Source organism: Phacochoerus africanus, chromosome 4 (assembly GCF_016906955.1).
Source record: "Phacochoerus africanus isolate WHEZ1 chromosome 4, ROS_Pafr_v1, whole genome shotgun sequence".
Classification (NCBI taxonomy): domain Eukaryota; kingdom Metazoa; phylum Chordata; class Mammalia; order Artiodactyla; family Suidae; genus Phacochoerus; species Phacochoerus africanus.
In genome coordinates this window covers 4,299,816-4,320,257 of record NC_062547.1, presented here as the reverse complement: position 1 = coordinate 4,320,257, position 20,442 = coordinate 4,299,816, and the positions used below count along the sequence as shown (strand labels likewise).

The following is a 20,442-nucleotide window of genomic DNA, read 5'->3' as shown; positions in this document are numbered from 1 at the left end:
GCTCCGCCGTTTCTAAGGAGCTTTCATAGTCCAGGGGACATGCTTGTTAGGGCGCTTTAAAGAATGTCACCAGCTAAATCTAATGCTGTCTTCCTAATATCAGAAACTCCTTACCTGTGACGACAATAGGATTGCTTTTAGAAGAACAATACAGAGGACAGGTGACTCTGTCAGCTCCTAGATGACCCTCTCGTGGCAGATTCCACATTTTCGTGAAATTAGAGCCACTAAGAAGACACATCCCTGAAGACAAGCCCTGGTCTGAGCTCTGTGCACGGTGTCTGCCTGAGGAAAGCGGCGGTAGGACAGCCACCCTGGGCGCCAGCCCCCTTCCCCAGGGGCCCGATGGCCTGAAGATTCTTCTGTGGGGGGCGATGCAGGAGAGCCTCACCTCTGAACGCCCCTTGAGCCCTGAACAAGGCTCTGAAAGACAGCTGGACCGTGTCGTACAGGGCCAGCCAACATCCCCACGGGGCTCAGGGGGCAGCTGCGGCTTGAACTGAAAAAATTTAGGAGAACTATAAACTATAAAAAAGAGCTGGATTGTGATCGGTTAAACTCTCTCTGTCAAGGCAACGCACAGTGACTTCTGCAGAAGATGAAAGAACAGGGCCGCCCTCGGGAGCATGGCCTTGGCATTGTAAGACCAGACGCCCGAGCATGGAGCCGCTCTTGCATTCCATCAGACACGCAACATCCCCGGGTCAGGTGAGAAGGTCTTCACGTATGACCTCACAGAAGTGCAGCCAGTTTTGGTAGGTCACGGTGATGAGTGTTTCTGATGTCTCTCTAATAAGCATGAACTTGGCTTTTCAAAATGTTATCAATTAATGACGTCTGGTATACAATCATGATGTGACCCATTACATAGAACTCAAAGACACTTTTTAATGGATGAATCTAGTCCAATGTATGATATAATGGTTACTCAAGTTTTGAGACCGGCCGGGACTACAACACAGCCTCGAAATAACCGAATGGGGAGAGACGAACTCAAGGGGATTCCACCATCCCTTTAGGAAGGAAGCCAGCCCGGGCTGAGACCATCTCCCTGCCGCCACCCCCTGTGGTAAAGAGCGCTTCAGGCATCTGCTGCCCAGGGGTCATACCCTTGCCCCCTGAGCTCCTGCAGGGCCCCCGGCTCTTGTCCTGAACTGGGGGCAACTCAACGAGGATGAAAAGGCGCAGCCGAGGGGACAAATAGGCTGAAGCGGTGTCAGCAGCAGGCCCCTGAGCTGGCACAACGTGTGATCAAGGGTTGGTCAGACGAACCGGAGACCCCCTTCCCCAGGCCCTGGTGCCCCAACCCCCACCGCGGACAAACACGCCTTCTTCCCAGTGAGGTGACTCTCAGATTCACCTGGAGCCCCCTCTTGGGAGGGCTAGTTCCGAGTACCCACCTATCTTTTCTGAAGGTTGGTAGTCCTGACAATCTAGTCGGGGACAAACGATGGCCGCCTTCAAAACCTCCAATGTCCACGTAGTTTGGCAGGTTCATTAGCGTTTTTCGTTCAGGGCTTTCCTCGTAATTTTTGCAACCAATGCATTTGCAAATAGAAGAACACATGATCTTGGCCTAGTGATATAAAATGCTTTTAATAAAATCAGGTTGCCCTACAGTTCATCAAAAACTGACCACTTCTGTTAAGATCTTAGGTAACCGTTTATACTTGTGTGCTCATGTATGTATGTACTCTGCAATTTTCATACCCCCCCCACCAAAAAGGGCAGAATTGAAGAGAAGCAAGTGACCAGGATGTGAAGGGGTGGGGGGCGAGGTGGGGCGGGGGCTTCTGAGGGCCGAGGGGCCATACACGTGTGGGAGTAGCGGCTTGTCGCCCTTGACTAGGGAGAGAGCAAAGGCTCAGGTGACCCTTGTTCTTTTTTCTTTCTTTTTTTTTCTTTTTTCTTTTGTCTTTTTAGGGCCTTACCCAAGACATATGGAGGTTCCCAGGCTAGGGGTCAAATTGGAGCTGTAGCTGCCGGCCTACACCAGAGGTGAGCCCCATCTGCGACCTACGCCACAGCTCATGGCAACGCCGGATCCTTAACCCACTGAGTGAGGCCAGGGATCGAACCCGTGTCCTCATGGATACTACTCATGTTCGTTACCACTGGGTCGCCACGGGAACTCCTCATTTGACCCTTGTTCTGAGGGAAGCCTGCCTCAGCTGGCTGTAAAACTCCAGCCCCATTGAGGGTGTCATGGGGTCCCTGCTGTTGCAGAGACCGTGTCGTGGGGGAGACCTGGAACCCATCCGAGGGCAAGCCTGTGCTGGGCGTTCAAAGGGGGCCTTTCCTCCTTCCTTGAGGGTGGACTTTATTCCTTGTCACATAGCCATGTGACACTCGGGGCTGGGGGTTCCCAGCTGTGTTGACAGGCCCGGGGTCAACTCCCTGCTCAGGCCGGGCCTGCAGTCGGGAGGCTGGCCCTACCAGCCACTGTGCTGCTCGGCTCCCTCTGTTTTAGGCCCTGGGATTTCCCTCTGTCCTTTCAACTCGAACATGTGCCCAAAAAGCTGTTTTATTCTGCACCTTCGGTGTTTTGAGCAGGAGATTTGGGGGGATTTCTAGTCTGCTGCAGTGTCAGAGACCACAGGACGGCTGTACTTCCAGTGGGCCACTGCCGGTCAGAGGAAGGTGGGCTAACACACGGTCTCGCGGCAGCCAGCAAGGATGCTGTGGCGAGCCATCGAGATGCTGTGAGATCGTTTAAGAAAGGCCTCTCTGGGATGACGCCACTCCCTCTCTGGAGCTATGCCTTTGGTTTTTGTTTGTTTGTTTGTTTTGTCTTTGTGCTTTTGAGGGTTGCCAGTGAGGCATGTGGAAGTTCCCAGGCCAGGGGTTGAATCATAGGTGCTGGCCTACACGACAGCCACAGCAATACAGGATCTGAGCCACGCCTGCGACCTACACCACAGCTCATGGCAACGCCAGACTGAATGAGGCCAGGGATCGAACCTGCATCCCCGTGGACACTAGTCAGATTCACCTCTGCTGCGCCACCGCGGGAACTCCCCACCTCTGCCGTGTTTTTGACTGTACTTCCGAAATCCTGGCTGGCGACAGCCGCTCATTCAGACATTTCAACGTGTGTCTCCAGAAGCAAGAGACCATGAGGACCTTTTTTTTTTAAAAAAAATCATATGACAGCGTTAGGTTTTTTTATTGTGAAAACCATATTTCAATGAAATTTGTTTCCTTTGTGATTTTATGTATTTTAATGCATTCAGAAATATTATTCAGAGGCGTCCGTAAGCATCACCAGACTGCCAAAGGAGTCCAAAGCAGAGAAAGGTGTTAGGGCCCCTACCCTGGAGGGAGACCCTGCTGTATTTAGATCACATAGAGCTGGTGAATACCCTGGGCAGGAAGACAACTTAGCAGAGCCGGAGAACAAGACCACTATTCCAGTATCAGAAAAACGCTTAAGAGCATGCGCTGGATCTAAGACTTTTTTTTTTCGGCCATGCCCACGACAAGCAGAAGTTCCCAGGCCAGGGATTGGAACCCGCACCACAGCAGTGACCAGCGCCACTACAGTGACAATGTCAGATTCTTAACCCACCAGGGCACTGGGGAACTCCTATAAAGCATAACTTATATTTGAGAAGTTAAGGTAGATTAATAGGTGCCCTTTTAGAAGCCCTGGGAGGGATAAAATGAAATTCCCTTTCTCTCGTTACATTTTTTTTTAACCCCAAAGCTACTTAGGCCACCTGTTTACCTGGCTTCTAAAATGCTACTTGAGACTTGCTGACTGACCTCATAGCATTCACAGTAGTTCTTAAGGCAGCCCGACCTCTTGCAGTTACAGCCTTTGTTGTGTCGAGGTTTAACGTCTCCCAACTTTCCTTTCCCAATTTTTGGTTGGAAAGCTTCCGGGTTCCTATCAAGACATGCCTAAGACAGAAAATGCAAAACCCCATCAAGACATATTGTATTATTTAAAAATAATGTGCAGTGAAAGCTATCTGGTTTGCCTGTCCCTTGATCTGGTTGTTACTTTAGGAGGAAACACAACAAGCCGAGTGCCTCGGCCTCCTCATGTCGTTAGGAAAGTGCCTCCCTGTCCTGTGTCATTTTAATGCATTTGAACACCTTAAGGTAGAAAATTAATGGACAATGAAGATGTAAAGGAAATCCTTGTGTCCATGCGAATATACTTCTTTTCTGCCTTTTTTTTGGCCATGCCCACGGCATGCAGAAATTCCTGGGCCGGGGATTGAACCCACGCCACAGCAGTGACCAGAGCCACAGCAGCGACAATGTTGGATCCTTAACCCACTGTACCACAAGGGAACTCCCTTCCTGTGTTTCTCAGACGTTTTTCCAGGGACAGTCAGGATCTTGGCACTTGGCTAACTGCTCCGTTTCTTGAACACGCAGTGTTCCAGGCATCCTGCTGTGTGATTTACGTGCATTCTCTCATTGAAGCCTCCCAGCGACTGTGACGCAAACGCTGCCACTGCACTTGCCAGCTGACAGATGAGGAGACCAGGGCACCGAGAGGTGAATAACACGGGGCAGGTGATGGGGTCCGGCTCCAGGTCCTGGTGCTTCGTCCAGTCCTGGGGCTCAACCACCGCGTGGTGCCTTTCTCACCCGGCACAGGTGGGTTTGTACCGTGCTTCGTTTAACTTCTCTGTCTGTCTACCGTCTAACCAGACATACGATTACTTTGACTAACAAAGTGACTGGGGCTCTTTATAAAGCTGTGTCCACCCCGACCTTCCCTCCCCTCCCCAGGTGAGCAGGTTCTGTGCCATCCAGCTCCAGAGCCTGGAAACCGCCCTGGGTGCACAAGGGCCTTTGCAGTGAGGCTGCTTTGCTTGTGCATGAGGGACAACATGAGGCGGAGTGTGATGGATTTGCACATGTATGTGCCCCTGTGGGAACCTACTCAGATCGGGTTACAGGACAGTCCTACCCCCCTTCCCCCCCAGGCTCCCGCATGACTCCTCCCTATCAACACACCCCCCAGAACCTCTATTCTGACTTGGATGGCTTTAATTTTCTCTGTTCTGGGACTTTTCTAAGTGGAACCAGAAGGTGTGTACTCGTTTGTGTCTGGCTTGTTTCATCACAAGTCTGTACGATTCACTCATGTGAGCACACAGCTGCGGTTCCTTCCTTCTCACTGATGTGTGTCTCCTGCTGTGGGATCACCTCAACAGACGGATCCAGTCTCCCATGGATGAGCACGTGGCTTCTGTCCAGTTTGGGGCTATTATGGAGAAAGCTGCTATGAACACTTTTGTACCTGTCTCTGGCAGCCATGTACACTCTAGGCTTTTTTTTTTTTTTTTTTGGTACATTCATTTCTTTTTTTCACTTCTTAGGGCTGCACCTGTGGCATATGGAAGTTCCCAGGCTAGGGGTCGAATCAGAGCTACAGCTACCGGCCGCAGCCACAGCCACGCAGGACCAAGCCACGTCTGCGACCTACACCACAGCTCATGGCAATGCTGGATCCTTAACCCACTGAGTGAGGCCAGGAATTGAACCTGCATCCTCATGGATACTAGTCGGATTCATTTCCACCGAGCCACAAGGGGAACTGGTACACTCATTTCTCTTAGCTATATTTTTAGGAATGAAACTGCTGGGTCAGAGCACATACAAAGGTTTAGCTTTAGCAACTATTGCCAAACAGCTTTCCAAAGTGCTTGCACCAATTTCCATCCCTACCAGCAATGCATATGAATTCCAATACTTTCTTTTTTGGCCACACCCATGGATGTAGAAGTTCCTAGACCAGGGATCGAATCTGTACCACAGCAGCGACCAAACCACTGCAATAACAATGCTGGATCCTTAACGCTCTGCACCACAAGGGAATTCCTGCAACACTTTTTAAATAAAACTTTTTATACTTTTGATTGCAGACAGTATGCTTTACCCCTAGTGAAAATGCTACTATATTGAAATTTAGATGCATCGTAATTTTCAAGTGATTTATCTATAATCAAATCTATAATTAAAGGGAAATTATATTATTTTACAAAAACACACACCGACCAACCATGGCACAGGGAGAGAGTCTCAGGTCCACAGGGGTTAGCTCTCAGTTTCCCCTGGCTAGTCACAGGGCACCAGGCTGTGGCCTGGGTGGGTCACTGTGCCCCTTCTTCTGGCCATCTTTTGTGCTTCCAGGAAGGGAGGACACCTGCCAGCCCCTGCATTTAGTCTTTAGCAGGTGGCTTGTGGGGCATGCTAGGGAGTTTGCCCCTAGACTCTCCCCCTCACCTGGAAGCCAAGGAGAATAAAAACCTGCCAAATGAAACAACTTTGTTCACACAGTGGATCACCTATGATTTTCAGACACAGGCTTATCTGCTGCATAACACAATCCAAATTTCCAAACCTCAAATGGAGACAAGGTGGATATTTGCATGTTCTTAAACCAGAACCTCTGGGACCCAGCTGCCTGTCGGAGGCCACCCCATCCCACACTGGTGGAGAATAAGGGTCTTTCTCCAGCTGCCACTCTCACAGCAGCCCCTCATCATGGCCAACATCCCAGCTTTAGGAATAGAGTCCTATTTAATGTATAATCTGCAACACTTGCGGCTTTCCTGAGATTGAAATTAGAAATCTGTGGAGCTGGTTTTGTGAATATCCCTGGCATTTTAAAATGCTTTAAACATGTGTGTATTTAATGGAAATTTGTTACCTTAATGGCCTTAAACCGCTCGATTTCATGACGTAAATTGTTGCAACAATTATTACAATTGCAATTGTTGCAAAAGTCCCCACTAGCAAAGCAGTCACAGTACCTGTGAATAAAACAGCACAGTGAGTCCAAGGCAGGGATGGCAGAGTGAGCAGATAAGCAAGGCCACACACACGCACAGGGAGGGCACCGGCCGCCGCACCGCAGTCAACGCCGCTCTCAGTTACATGATTCTCTGCTGGATGATCCTCTCCAGTGTCCAACACCGAAGACAGACTAGCTGAGAATCAGTGGTTTCATAATACAGGGGTTTGCAGAGCTAACAATTTCCCAGATGATGTCCATTGGCGTCAGTTGTCTCCTGCCCCTAAGGCCACCACCACTCTCCCAGGAGCATGGTGCGCTGCTGAGCAAAGAGCCGTTTTCCTGTCACCCACCCCAGTCCATCCAACACCGCTGAGCGCGTGTTCACTTCTCGGCCAGACCTTGCCTGAGAAAAAAGCTACAGGGATGGACCTAGAGATTATCATGCTAAGCTAGGTAAAACAGAAAGAGAAAGACAAATACCGTTATGCTATCACTTACAAGCGGAGTTGAAAGTACAACACAAATGAACTTATTTACAAAGCAGAAACAGACACAGACATAGAGGAGACTTGTGGTTGCCAAGGGGGGTGGAGTTGGGGTGGGGAAGGAGTGGGAGTTTGGGACTAGCAGGTGTGTATTAGAATGGGTAAACACTAAGGCCCTACTGTATAGCACAGGGAGCTATACTCAATGTCCCGTGATAAACCATGCTGAAAAGGAATGTGAAAAAGAATATACGTGTGTGTGTGTGTGTGTGTGTGTGTGTGACGGAGTCACTTTGCTGTACAGCAGAAATTAACACAGCATTGTTAATCAACTATATTTCAATGAAATTTAAAAGCAACAGGAGTTCCCACTGTGGTGCAGTGGGTTAAGGACCTGTTGTTGCTGCAGCTGTGGTGTAGGTCACCTCTGTGGCTCAGACTCGACCCCTGGCCTGGGAACCTCCATATGCCAAGGGTGTGGCCAAAAACAACGACAACTAAGGGACCTAGGGATGGACCAGGCCCAGGCTTTGTCTTACTTTGATTCCATGTCGGTGTTGGGGGAAGGGACACAGTTGGGGAGGAGACACAGGTGTGATGATGCCATCACAGTGTTGTCACCCAGGCCATCCATGAACTCGGAGTCTAACAGGGCAGCCTGGGCTCCTGGGGTCGGAGGGGCAGTGCCTGCGCAGCTGCCTTTTCCTCGAAGGGCTCTCAGTGCCTGTGACGTGAACTGCTTCATGAGCTCTAGTGGGAGCCCGCTCTCGTGCTCTACAGCCAGGCGCTTACAGCCTGAGGTCGACATTTTTTCAGCACGGGCAGGGACAACACACTTTCCTCAACGCATGTAAAAGCCGTGTCCAGCAAGAACGCCTACAATCCTACCTGTAGCCCACACCCCAGAAAGGCTTTGGGAGGCTGTCTGCCACGCCATGGCCTCAGCGTGTAATGAGAGAGGAGGGCCCAGTGTTCTCTGCTGAGAGCGTGAGTCATTGAACAGAGCTTCTGGAGTTCCCAGTGGGGCTCAGAGGAAACAAACCCGACTAGTATCCATGAGGACATGGGTTTGATCCCTGGCCCCACGCAGTGGGTTAAGGATCTGGCATTACCGTGAGCTGTGGCTATGGCCAGCATCTGTAGCTCCAATTTGACAACTAGCCAGAGAACTTCCAATACACCTGTGGCCCTTAAAAAAAAAAAAAAAAAAAAAGCTTCAAATGCAGGTTTAGTATCAGCTCTGTCATCAGCTCCCCATGCTCTCTGATGCAGGTTATTAATGAGTCAGTGTCAGGAGCCACAGAATGGAAATCACGGCACCTAACCTACCATATCAAAGGGATGCTGAGGGAAGCCCTAGAGACATAAGCCTGTCGTGCTTCCCAAAGAATGGGGCTGCTTCCTACAGGCTGTGGCATAAATGCAGGAGGGCCTCTGTATCTGGCAATGTGGTAGACCAGATGTTTGCAGAGAATTGCTAGATGCAATTATTTTAGCAGTTATTATTTTTTTTTCTCTTTTATGGCTGTACCCACAGCACATGGAAGTTCCTGGGCCAGGGATTGGATCCGAGCTGCATTGGCGAACTATGCCACAGCTGCAGCAATGCCAGAAGCTTTAACGCACTGCCCTGGGCTGGAGATCAAACTCACACTTCCACAGCAACCTGAGCTGCTGCAGTTGGATCCTTAATCTACTGTCCCGTTTAATACTTTAAAATAACATTTCAAAGTGCATGTCAAGCTAAGAGGAGAGTAGAGGAAGTTGTCAAATATGAAAAGACAAGAAATTGTGAGCCCAGAGGAGGGAGTTCTGTAGCTGCCACGTGTTGTCCTGGGTCCTCTGCCGGCTCTAGTGACCTGAGCTTGGGTTCAAATGGGCCACTCTTGCAGGAAATAGGACAAAGACTGAGCTACAATAGGTGGGAATTGGAGCAAAAACTCCCATCTAGGAGTTCCCATCGTGATGCTGCGGAAACAAATCCAACTAGGAACCATGAGGTTGCAGGTTCGATCCCTAGCCTCGCTCAGGGGGCTAAGGATCTGGTGTTGCCATGAGCTGTCTTGTAGGTCGAAGATGCTGCTTGGATCTGGCGTTGCTGTGACTGTGGCCTAGGCTGGCACTATAGCTCCGATTCGACCCCTAGCCTGGGAACCTCCATGTGGCATGGGTATGGCCCTAAAAAGACAAAAAAACAAAAACAAAAACCCTACCATCTGAAATGTATCTCCTTGAAAGGCAACCTCCCCACAAATCTGCTTCACAGATGGAGAGCGTAAAGACACCTCACTGTCTGAGCCACAGTTAGAGAAAAAGGGGAAAATGTTTCTCCAGAGCTTTCCTAACCACTAGGATGGGCGGAGGGAGAGGAGACAAGGACAGACGATTTGGAGGCCGGGAAGCAAAAGGGACAGAGTTAATGGACAGCAGATTCAAGAAGGAAGAGCAGAAAAACAGCTCTGAAGGCAGGAGGGGCGGTAGCCGGCTGCTCTGACGTGATGAGAAGGGAGCTGAAATTCTAGCTAGGAGGGGCGAGTCCCCAGGCCCCCTCCCTTCTAGCGCCTGACTGCCCCTCCATGGCTGCAGCAAGAGCTGAAATTACTCTCTAGGGTGAAACAGCTGAGGGCGGGGGATTATACAGAACAAAAGTGGGGAAGGCGAATGGGAGACCTCTGGGTTTCTTCCACTCAGCACCTAGAATTCCAGCAGAGATTGCAAAGGCTCTGAGAATCTAGAACGTCCATTAATGGCTTGGTCAGATCATACTGCGGTGAGCAACCACCCACTGAGGTACCAAGAGCCCCCCTTCCGTTTTTTTTTGTTTTTTGTTTTTTGTGTTTTTTTTGGCTGTGACCACGACATATGTAAGTCCCCAGGCCAGGGATCGAACCTGAGCCACAGTAGTGACCTGAGTCACAGCAGCAGCGACAATGCCAAGTCCTTAACTGCTAGGTCACCAGGGAACACCAGCTTCACTCTTAAATGTGAGCAAAGTGACAGTCAAAGATATGCAGACCCTGTAGGAGCTCTTCCAACATGAAAGACAGAGACCTACAGAAACAGGCTGTGTTGGGAAAAGAAAACTAGGGGTGGGTGGGTGGGGGGGCAATAGCTTTAGGAAGATCAAGGTATTGCATCCAGGAAACAAAATGATGCTAGGAAAAACACTCAGCCCATAAAAAATACTTTCTGTAAAACAAAAAAGTAATCACGGGGATGAAAAACTTAACAGAAGGTATGAAAACTAGAACACACATTTTTTGAAAAAAGTGAAAAAAACAATAGAAGAAAGAAAAATGTAGAGAACTACCAGAGGGTCCAACACTTATATAATAACGGTTCCAGAAAGATAGAATTTTAAGGGGAGAACATAAGCCAAGACTATTTCCCAGAACTAAAGGGCAGGGGTTTCCAGGGTGACAGGGCCTGCCAAGTGGCCAGAACCAGACATCTCATTCCTGAATTTTGGAGCAGGGGAACAAAGAGAAGATTCACAGGCTCTAGAAAGAATACAGCAGGTTTCATACAAAGGACAAGAAAAAGAATCCTGTCAAAATTTCGGTATCAACACTGGAAACTAGAAGCAAATGTAGCAAAGCTTTCAACATTCTAAAGGAAAATTCAACTCGTTGAAGCTGAATTGAAGTTGGAAATCCCACTATCCAATCCAAAATGAGCATCTCAGTGTGAGGAGAGACTGACATTTTTAGACATGTAAGGTCTGAAAAAATTATTTCCCATGCACTCTTGCTCAGGAAGCTCCTGGAAGATGTGCTGCACCAAAAGGATGCAGCGAGCCCATTATTATGGGCTCCAGGAGCCAGGGGTCAGACATGAGGAAGAAGCCAAGGAACTCTGAGCTTGAGGGTAGAGGGAGGGTCCAAGAGGAGACGTGTGCAGCAGGCCTGGAAGCCGCCACTCCCGCGTGAGAAAGGCTCCCTCCAGACCAAATTGCTGAAGACCTAGGGTGTCTGGGTGCTTTGAGGAAACATCTACACAAGTGGAGGAGAGTTAAGGGTTCAGTCAGTGCTATGTACACAAAAGCTAAGTATTGCTCAAGGGAAAAGGGACAGACGCGCAGGAAGAAAATCAAGGCTCGGCAGTGAGCAGTGTTCGCGTCACAGAAAATAAATACTTAATACAGATCTAACCATGTACATCTGATGTCTGGGAATAGGAGACATTTGTCGGGAGGGAAGTTACGTGTGAGTAGGAAGAGGAAATAGAGCTAAATCCACATCTTTCATGGTACAAAAACAAGAGATCATGCCCAAACTGAAAAGCCAAGTAGCAGCAATTCAGGCATGTTATTTAGATTTATGGAGGCAAATATTAAAAGGTTTGGTTAAGGGTTGAAAGTTCCTGGAGAGCAGAAAATAAGGAACAATTGCCAGGGAACCACATCTTTTGTCATAAGCCTTGTATAATTACTTGGTTCTTTAAACTATATGCAGGTGGCCTGGATAAAAACAGTAACTAAATGACAAGTCAGAAAGGGTAAACTGAAAGAGTAAGAAGTCAGGTACAGATTCAGCATAAAAAGACAAAGAAGTTAAAAATATGGAAGAAAGGAGTTCCCATTGTGGCTCAGCAGGTTAAGAACTCAACCTTGTCTCCGTGAGGATGTGGGTTTGATCCCTGACCTTGCATGCAATGTTGCCATAAGCTGCAGTGTAGCTCTCAGATGCAGCTTGGATCTGATGTTGCCATGGCTGTGGTGTAGACCTCAGCTGCAGCTCTAATTCAACACCTAGCCTAGGAACTTCCATGTGGCAAAAACGAGGCTGTTAAAAAATATATAATTATAATATATAATTATATATATATGGAGAGAGACGAAGAGAAATGGTTGCTAGTTAGAAGGGATTACCTGTGTCTGATTAGCATTACAGAAGGACAGAAAAAAGAAAACAGAAGAGAGGTATCTGGAGTGAGGATATCTTGAATCTTCCAGAACTGCTGAAAGTTGTGGATCATCAGATTTCAGAAAACTAATGAGCCCCAAAGGCAAATCAAAAGAAAAACCAAAGATAAAAAGAATATTATATATTAAAAAAAAAGATAGAGAGGGAGTTCCCTCAGCAGTTCAGCAGAAATGAATTCGATGAGTAACCATAAGGTCGAGGGTTCAATCCCTGGCCTCGCCCAGTGGGTTAAGGATCTGGTGTTGCCATGAGCTGTGGTGTAGGTCGCAGGTGTGGCTTGGATCCTATGTTGTTGTGGCTGTGGTGTAGGCTGGAAGCTGAAGCTTCCATTTGACCCCTAGCCTGGGAACCTCCATATGCCACCAGTGTGGCCCTAAAAGGCCAGAAAAAAAAAAAAAAGAGGGGGAGGGGGAAGGACATGATCTAGACTGACCACTGACTTTGTGTTAGAAATAATGGAAAACAGCAGAAAAATATCCTCAAAGCACTGAGAGAAAAACAGACAATCTAGAATTTTATACTTAGTCAAACTATGTTTACTCACCAAGGTCCAGGCTAGGCACATTTCTTTTCTTGCTCTGTACACTCTGCTGGGTGATTTTATTTATTGACTCTTTCCTCTCTACTTTATAAAACTTCAAGTTGAAGATTTGTAAATCTGTATCACCAAACCCTCACTTTCTTCCTCCCAATCAGGAAAGGGTTTCCACACTTGCTGCTAATCCTTCCTCATCTCCTATTCATTCTTTACCCTACTGGGCTCGGACCTTCTCCTCCATCAGCCTAACTCCCAAAGGTGATCAACAGCCTCCTTACTGGTAAACACAAGAACCTCTTCCCTGCACTTTACCTCTCAGAAGCATGCGACACTATTATGCTCCAGAACCACACTGGACCCTTCCACCCCACCCCAGTCTAGTCTGTCCACACCTCACCTCCTGAGGTTCATGTTCATCCCTCACCTTGCTCATGACGCAGTGCCTCCCTCTCTGCATCCGTGGTGTCATCATCGACCCAGTAACACAACCTCCGAGTCATTTCTGATGAATACCTTTCTCTTTTCTCACATTCAAGGGGCCACCAAGTCTAAGGATTCTGGCTCAGAAATGTCTTTGCTAATTTGTTCTTGATATAAGTAAATCATATTTGTTGTATTTTTTAAAATATAAATAAGCAACAAGAAAAATTATAATCACTCAGAATTCCACTCCCTAGAGATGACAATTTGGTAAATATTTTTGAGACTTTTTCTGTAAAATTATACATACTAAAATAAATACATGTTGTTTGGTTACATATAGTACATGAACAAAAACAAGATCATATTCTGTACACTGTTTCAGTGTGCTTTTATTACTTATCAACATCAGTAATCAATATGACAGCTTGCTCTCATTACTTATCAAGATCAGTGTTAAATATCACATGTAAAGAGATTTACATGCCATGTTAACGACTGTACAGTGCTTCCATTCTATGGTGACGTAATTTATTTTTATTTATTTATGTATTTTTAGGGCCAAACCTGCTGCATATGGAAGTTCCCAGGCTAGAGGTCTAATCGAAGCTGCAGATGAGGCCTACACCACAGCCACAGCAACGCCAGATCTGAGCTGCATCTTTGACCTATGCTGCAGCTTGTGGCAACCCCAGATCCTTAACCCAGTGAGCAAGGCCAGGGATCGAATCCACATCCTTATGGATACTAGTTGGATTCTTAACCTGCTGAGCCACAATGAGAATTCCGTTATTTAGTTAACAATTCGCCTTATATTGAACATTCAGATTGTTTTTACATATTTTGGAATTATGAATGACATGACACAAGTGGCACTGGCCTCCTTTCTGTTCCTAGAACCCTGTGCCCTCTCTCTCTTGCCACAGGGCCCTTGCACCTGCTGGTTCCTCTGCCTAGAACACTCTTAGCGACACACTTCCAATCTACTCCCCCCTCACTAACTCCTGACTAACCCCTCACCCAACACCCCCTCTTCCTCAGGGAAGCTCCCCTTGACGGTCATTCTTGGTCAACTCCCTCCCCCACCCCCATAAGCCCTGCCACTGCTGCTCTTTTGCCACATTTCCACTACGACCTTCATATCGTGATGGTTTTATTCACGCCCGTCTCCCCGGCTAGGCTGTGAGTGCTGAGAGGGCAGAGGCCTTGACGCTTGCTCATTTCTGTCATCCCCATTTCTGAAATCAGAGACATTCAAAAATACTTGTGGAATGAATAAAGAGTGACTGGGAAAATGCTGCAATGGATATGTCTGAAATGCCTCTTAAATCTGTGGGTTTCTTCTTCATTGCTACCATCTCTACCCTAGTTCAGGTCATCGCCACCTTTTGTCGCTATTGTTGGAATAGCCCCTAACTTTCAGCTTCTTCCATTTGCCATTAGCGCCAATTTCCTAAAACAGATGGCAAGCAAAAAGAAGCAAAGAAAAAGCAGTAAACAGAAAACACACTATGATACTGCGTATTTCTGGGGGGGAGGTAAAATGGTGCAGAAAAAAGAAAACATGGTGTGGCAACATTAACACCAAACAGAGAAAATAAGGCAAAAAGCAATAGATGGAAGAGTTCACCAAAAAGACACATAACAACCATGAATTTGTGTACTATTCACTATAGACTCAAACTATATAAACCAAAATGAATTACAAGGAAAAAATAAGCAAATTCACAATCAGCGATAGGTCTTAATGCACTTTTATCAAAAATAGATAAATTACACAAAATTTAATAAGCATTATGCAGATTTTTAAAAATTAACAAACTTGAGCTAATGGATAGTAAATGCATCCAACAAACAGAGAATACACATTTTTAAGTTAATATGGAATATTTTAAAAGTTGATCAGACATTAAGTCATAAGGAAGTACTCATTAATTTCAAAGCATTTATATCACATAGACCATATTACCTGACCACATTATAATTAAACATAAACATTAACAATAAAAATGTTGCTTAAAAATATATACATACATACACACATATATATATATACATACATATCCAGACACTTTGAAATGTACACCTAAATAACTCATGGGGTGAAGAAAAATTACAGTGAAAATTACAAAATATTTCAAGTGAGTGACAATGAAAGTAGTACATATTAACTCTTGGTGAATGCAGTAAAGTGGTACATGGGACAATTTATAGTTTTAAATGCATTTCCTAAAAAAAATCAAAGAAGATTGGAAATAAATAAGCATCTAACGCAAAGAGCTGGCAAAACAAGAGAGTAAAAATAATAAAGGTATGAGGGAGAAAATAGTAAAGAGTAAAAATTAACATACTTCTGAAGTAAGAAAGAGAAATACAGGTGAAAAAAAATCAATAAAACCAAAAGTTGGTGCTCTGAAAAGACTGACGACGCAGACCTCTCATGAGGCTGATCAAGAAGGAGAAAAGTTACAAATAAACAACAGCAGAAATATAAATTAGAAAGTTAAAAAATTTTAAAGGCTTTAACTACAGATACACAGATAATTTTAAAATAAAAAGAATATATAAAACAGGATACATTTGCAGATTTTAAAATTTAAAGAAATCAGCAATTTTGAAGAAAACAAAATTAAAAAATGAACTCAAGAAGAAACACAAACTCAGAAAGCAGCGACTGCTCAAGAAAGTGAATCAGGGAGTGTTCCCACCGTGGCACAGCGGTAACTAGCCTGACTAGTATGCATGAGGAGGTAGGTTTGATCCCTGGCCTTGCAGTGGGTTAAGGATCTAGTGTTGCCGTGAGCTGTGGTGTAGGTCACAGACCAGGCTCAGATCTGGTGCTGCTGTGGCTGTGGCGTAGGCCAGCAGCTCCAGCTCCAGTTGGACCGCTAGCCTGGGAACTTCCATATGCAAGTGTTCCTCTTGTGGCTCAGCGGTAATGAATCTGATTAGTATCCATGAGGACTTCAGTTTGATCCCTGACCCTTCTCAGTGGGTTAAAGGATCTGGCAGTGCTGTGGCTATTGGTGTAGGCCAGCTGCTGTAGCTCCAATTTGACCCCTGCCTGGGGAGTTCCATATGCTGTGGGTGTGACCCAAAAAAATACATACATACATACATACATAACATACATACATAAGAAAAATGAATGTGTAATCCATCTCATGCCCCTACTCTGACCCCCCCCCCCCCGCCCCAGCACTAGCCCAGACAGCTTTACACGCAGAGTTTGACATGCAAAGTTTAATCAAATGTCAAAGAACTATAAATCTGTCTTGCCCAAACTTTTTCAGAGGCTGGCGAAAAAGAAGAGGGTCCAGTGGGAATTGGGGAGAGTGCTAATGCATTTTATTAGGCAATACAGCACTGATACCAAAACCAAACAAACAAAATATGAGAAAGGAAAATTACAGATCTCACTCATGATAAAGATACAAAAACCCTAAGCAAAATATTAGAATGCCAAATCTTGCAGTGCATGCAAAAGCTAAAATCAGTACATCATGATCAAATTGGGTTCAATTCCTGGCCTACAAGGGTAGATGACCATTAGAAAATATTGTAATAGATTACATTTTAAGATCAAAAGGGGAGGACAATCTGATCATTTCAATGAATGCAGGGACAAAAGGTTTTGATAAAATTCCTACTCATCTATAACAAAAATTTAAAAAGAGCACCTCTTAGGAAGCCACGCATAGCAGGACACTTCCTTAGCCAGAGAGAGGCAAGCGGCAGGGAAGGCCCCTCCCCCCAGCAACTCTGGTTGAGCATGTGGGTGGCTTCAGTCCATTTCCACTCCCTTTCCCAGCTTCCTGTTTGGTGTGGTCTGACCACATGACTGAGTTCTGGCCCAGGGGATGTGAGTGGAAGTGAGGGTGGCGATTCCAGGCTATGCCTGAAAAGGGAAGGAGTGTGTCTGCACCCTCCTCTTTTCTCCTCCCCAGTGGCTGGAACGTGAGTGTGAGGGTGGCCGCTGGGCAGCCTTCTTAGCCCACAGCACCACTCACTTGAGGGTGGCAGAGACCCTGATGCTGATCAGGGGCCACAAGAGCCCCGAAATGGCTGTAGTTTAGAGTCTTTGTTACAGCAGCTAAGCACATACTCCACGACAAAGCATCTCTCAAAACCCTACAGCAGTATCTTGTCTAGGGGCAGGGGCAGAGAATTTTAGAAGTGTTCCTATTAAAATCAGGAGCAAGGCAATGCCCAGCACCAGGATGCCCCTCCTCATGGAGCAGAGGTCCTCGCCGAGACTCTGAGGCAAGGAAGAGGAAAAGGAAAAGATGGGAAGGGTACCATGGTCTTTATGTGCAGAGGAGATGCTTGTTTAACTACAAAGGTGAAGGACATTCACAGACAAATCACTGCAACTAAGAAGTAGGATGCATGCGTGGAGCAGGATCAAGAATCCAGAAAGAGACTCACACGTGCACTCCAACCTTGACAGCTGAGAGGGAACACACTGCAAAGTGAGAGGGACTATATTAGGGCTTTGCCATAAATAATTGTGCTGGACAACTAACTGTACATATGGGGAAAAAAGCCAATTGGATTCCTACCTAATGCCATTCACAAAAATCAATTTCAAGTGTACTAAGGCCTCACTGACAAAAATCAGACCTTTAATACTTTTAGAACCTCGTCTAAGGGCACATCTGTTCAGTCCTGGGATATGGCCTGACTTCCTGAGCAAGGCACAAAAAGGCATCAACGAAGGCAAGTGAGAACTTTGACTACACTAAACTTAGAACTTCTGTTCATCAAAAGCCACCCCTCACTGCCAACTGTTGTGTGCTGAGTGCCCAGTAGACCCTGACCTCGTGCTGGGCGGAGAGATACAGCTGTAGGCGCGACACAGTCCTCCTCCTCATGGGACACACCTGCTCTTTTCTCAGGGTCAGAATGTGGGTTAGACGGTGTCAGAAACCCGTGTCTAGGGACTGAATATGCACCCTGGCCCCGACCAAACATGCACTCCCTTCTTACCACTTACGTGGGCTTTCCCTCTACGCAAAGTTGCTTTCCTCTCCTGCTAAGCTCAGGCTGGTCTGTCCCGGTTGGTAACAACAAGAATGGCAGCAACAACAAAAGAGCTGGAAAAGCATCAGCCTCACTGGCCTTAGGCTCCCCTACTTGGTAAGTCAGTCAAGACAGACTTAAGGGTTCCAAGTCTTCAATGGCAAAAAATCTGCCTGCCTGCAGGTTGATGAATAAGAGTGGACAGTGGTCTTTCATAGATACGCCTCATTCCTTTGAGTTCATGCTTTCTCACCATCACCATATGAAGTTTTCAGGCTAGGGGTCCAGCCAGCACCACAACCACAGCAACACTGGATCTGAGCCGCATCTGCAGCCTCTACTGAAGGTTGCAGCCACGTGGGATCCTTAACCCACTGAGCAAGACCAGGGATTGAACCGGCAGCCTCATGGAGATGATGCTGGATTCTTAATCCGCTGAGCCACAACGGGAACGCCGATATATTCTTGAACTAGGTACCTGCTTTGTCCCCCTTCCATCTACTCTCACCACTGTCCAGAAAACCACATCTCCAGCCACCACTCGGGGCTGTGAAACACCAGGTGAGCTTTTGTCTGTTAAAGACGCTGTCTTGAGGTGTAGACTGCTTAGGCGCGGGCGGGCCGGCAGCATTCCAACACTTTGAAGGTGGGGTGGGGGGAAATTGCACTCTATCACTTAACGACAAGGTAGTAACACTGCTCAAGAAAAGACCTATGATCCCTGCGGTACATTCACTTCCCACAGCCATAATCCACCCTAGAATTTTAGTCATAGTCTGAAAAGACCCGAGATGATATATGTTCCAAACTCATTCGTCATTCATTGGCATCCTGACAAATCCCCAGCTATAAATACTTTAAAACATTGGATTAAATATTTAAAACATTTCAGATGCATATTTGAGCTGGTAAAAAAAAAATAAGAAAATTCCTCAGAGGCCGAAAAATAAAAGAGAAGCCAAAACTCAGAGGGGTAAGCTAAAGCTGAAGCCTGCAGCTGTCTTTGGGCTCAAAGGCTCAAAAGCTCAACCAAAGGCTTTGGTTTTAAGTGTTGCATGGAGAAAGGAGGATGACACCACTATGATGACGGCAAATACTTGGACCATTCACAATGTGCTGGCTCTGGCCCTAAGTGCTTCTCTACGCTAACATGGGTGCCCACTCATGTTTAATGTAGTTGCATATACTAACGCTCACGTCATGGGATCAGCTCCAAGACCTACACCTAAAGCTGGAACAGTGAAAGGTCTGCCTCAACGAAAGAATGAACTAGGAAAATGCCCCGCAAAAGAAAGGGCAAGAGGAGTTCCCTTGTGGCTCAGCCGGTTAAGGATCCAGTGTTGCTGCTGCTGTGGCTTAGGTCACTGCTGTGGTGTGGGCTCAATTCCTGGCCCGAGAACTTCCATATGCTTAAAAAAAGGGAGAAGAAAAATGCATTTGTCTGGGCATTGGCTTGGGAGAAGGGGGCTTACTTGGGTTCAATACCTGATTCATACTAAGTACGTGGCCTACAAAAAATCATAGTTGAAAACTTTAGGTTGTCCAAATGGAAAGTGCCGCCAAACCCCAAGCAGAAGCAAACTCACACTTCCTCTGAAGGAATGAACTCTCAAGCCAGCCTCCAAGAATTCCACATATAAAATTCCAATGATGATAGTTCACACAGACATACACACACACACACAAAGTCGCAAAATACATGTGGTAACAAGCCATGACTGAAAGATCAGGAGAAGAAACAAACACCAGAATCGGTAAACAGATTTTGATATTAGCATCATAAACTATAGAATATAAATTAAGTATTTATTATTATAAAATATAAAAGAAGGGATCAAAAGTATAAGTAAGGAACGAGAGACCATAAAAAATGATCATCCAGATTTGACCTTCTACTTCACAGAATTCTGCTTAATTCTAGTTAATTAATTCATCCTGTTAACAGGAGACAAAGCAGCAACAATATTGGAGACTACCCAATCTACAATTAAAATCGTGATTTAAATTTGATTAGGGTGAAAAAAAATTAGATAGTATAACTGTTTCCAACAAGCCCCATAGAGTATCTCAGCAAAAATTGAATTAGAAGATGCTTAAAAAACTGAGTCTGGATTTTTTTAAAGTCAGTATATGAAGGAGATAATTAAAGTTGCCCTGAAAAAACCTCTATGTTCATAATAAAACCAATTCCTTCTTTCAGAGTGCTCATGAAAGAGGAGACCTTTCTCTATTCCGAAGCAGAGGGTTCCTTCTCAATCTATGAAATTATTTTCTAACAGTTTAAAATCT

General features: G+C 46.1%; 1 protein-coding gene across 1 annotated transcript in view; it reads right to left on the bottom strand.

Moving 5' to 3' along the window:
• The window catches only part of TESMIN (testis expressed metallothionein like protein), a 43,417-nt gene that overhangs the window by 1,007 nt on the left and 21,968 nt on the right, over window positions 1–20,442 (bottom strand). Inside the window, exons 5-7 of the mRNA XM_047775057.1 lie at window positions 6,677–6,779; window positions 3,766–3,903; window positions 1,401–1,576 (exon numbers count right to left, since the gene is read on the bottom strand). Of these exons, the coding sequence (XP_047631013.1) occupies window positions 1,401–1,576; window positions 3,766–3,903; window positions 6,677–6,779 (417 nt within the window). The remainder of the gene's footprint in view (window positions 1–1,400; window positions 1,577–3,765; window positions 3,904–6,676; window positions 6,780–20,442) is intronic.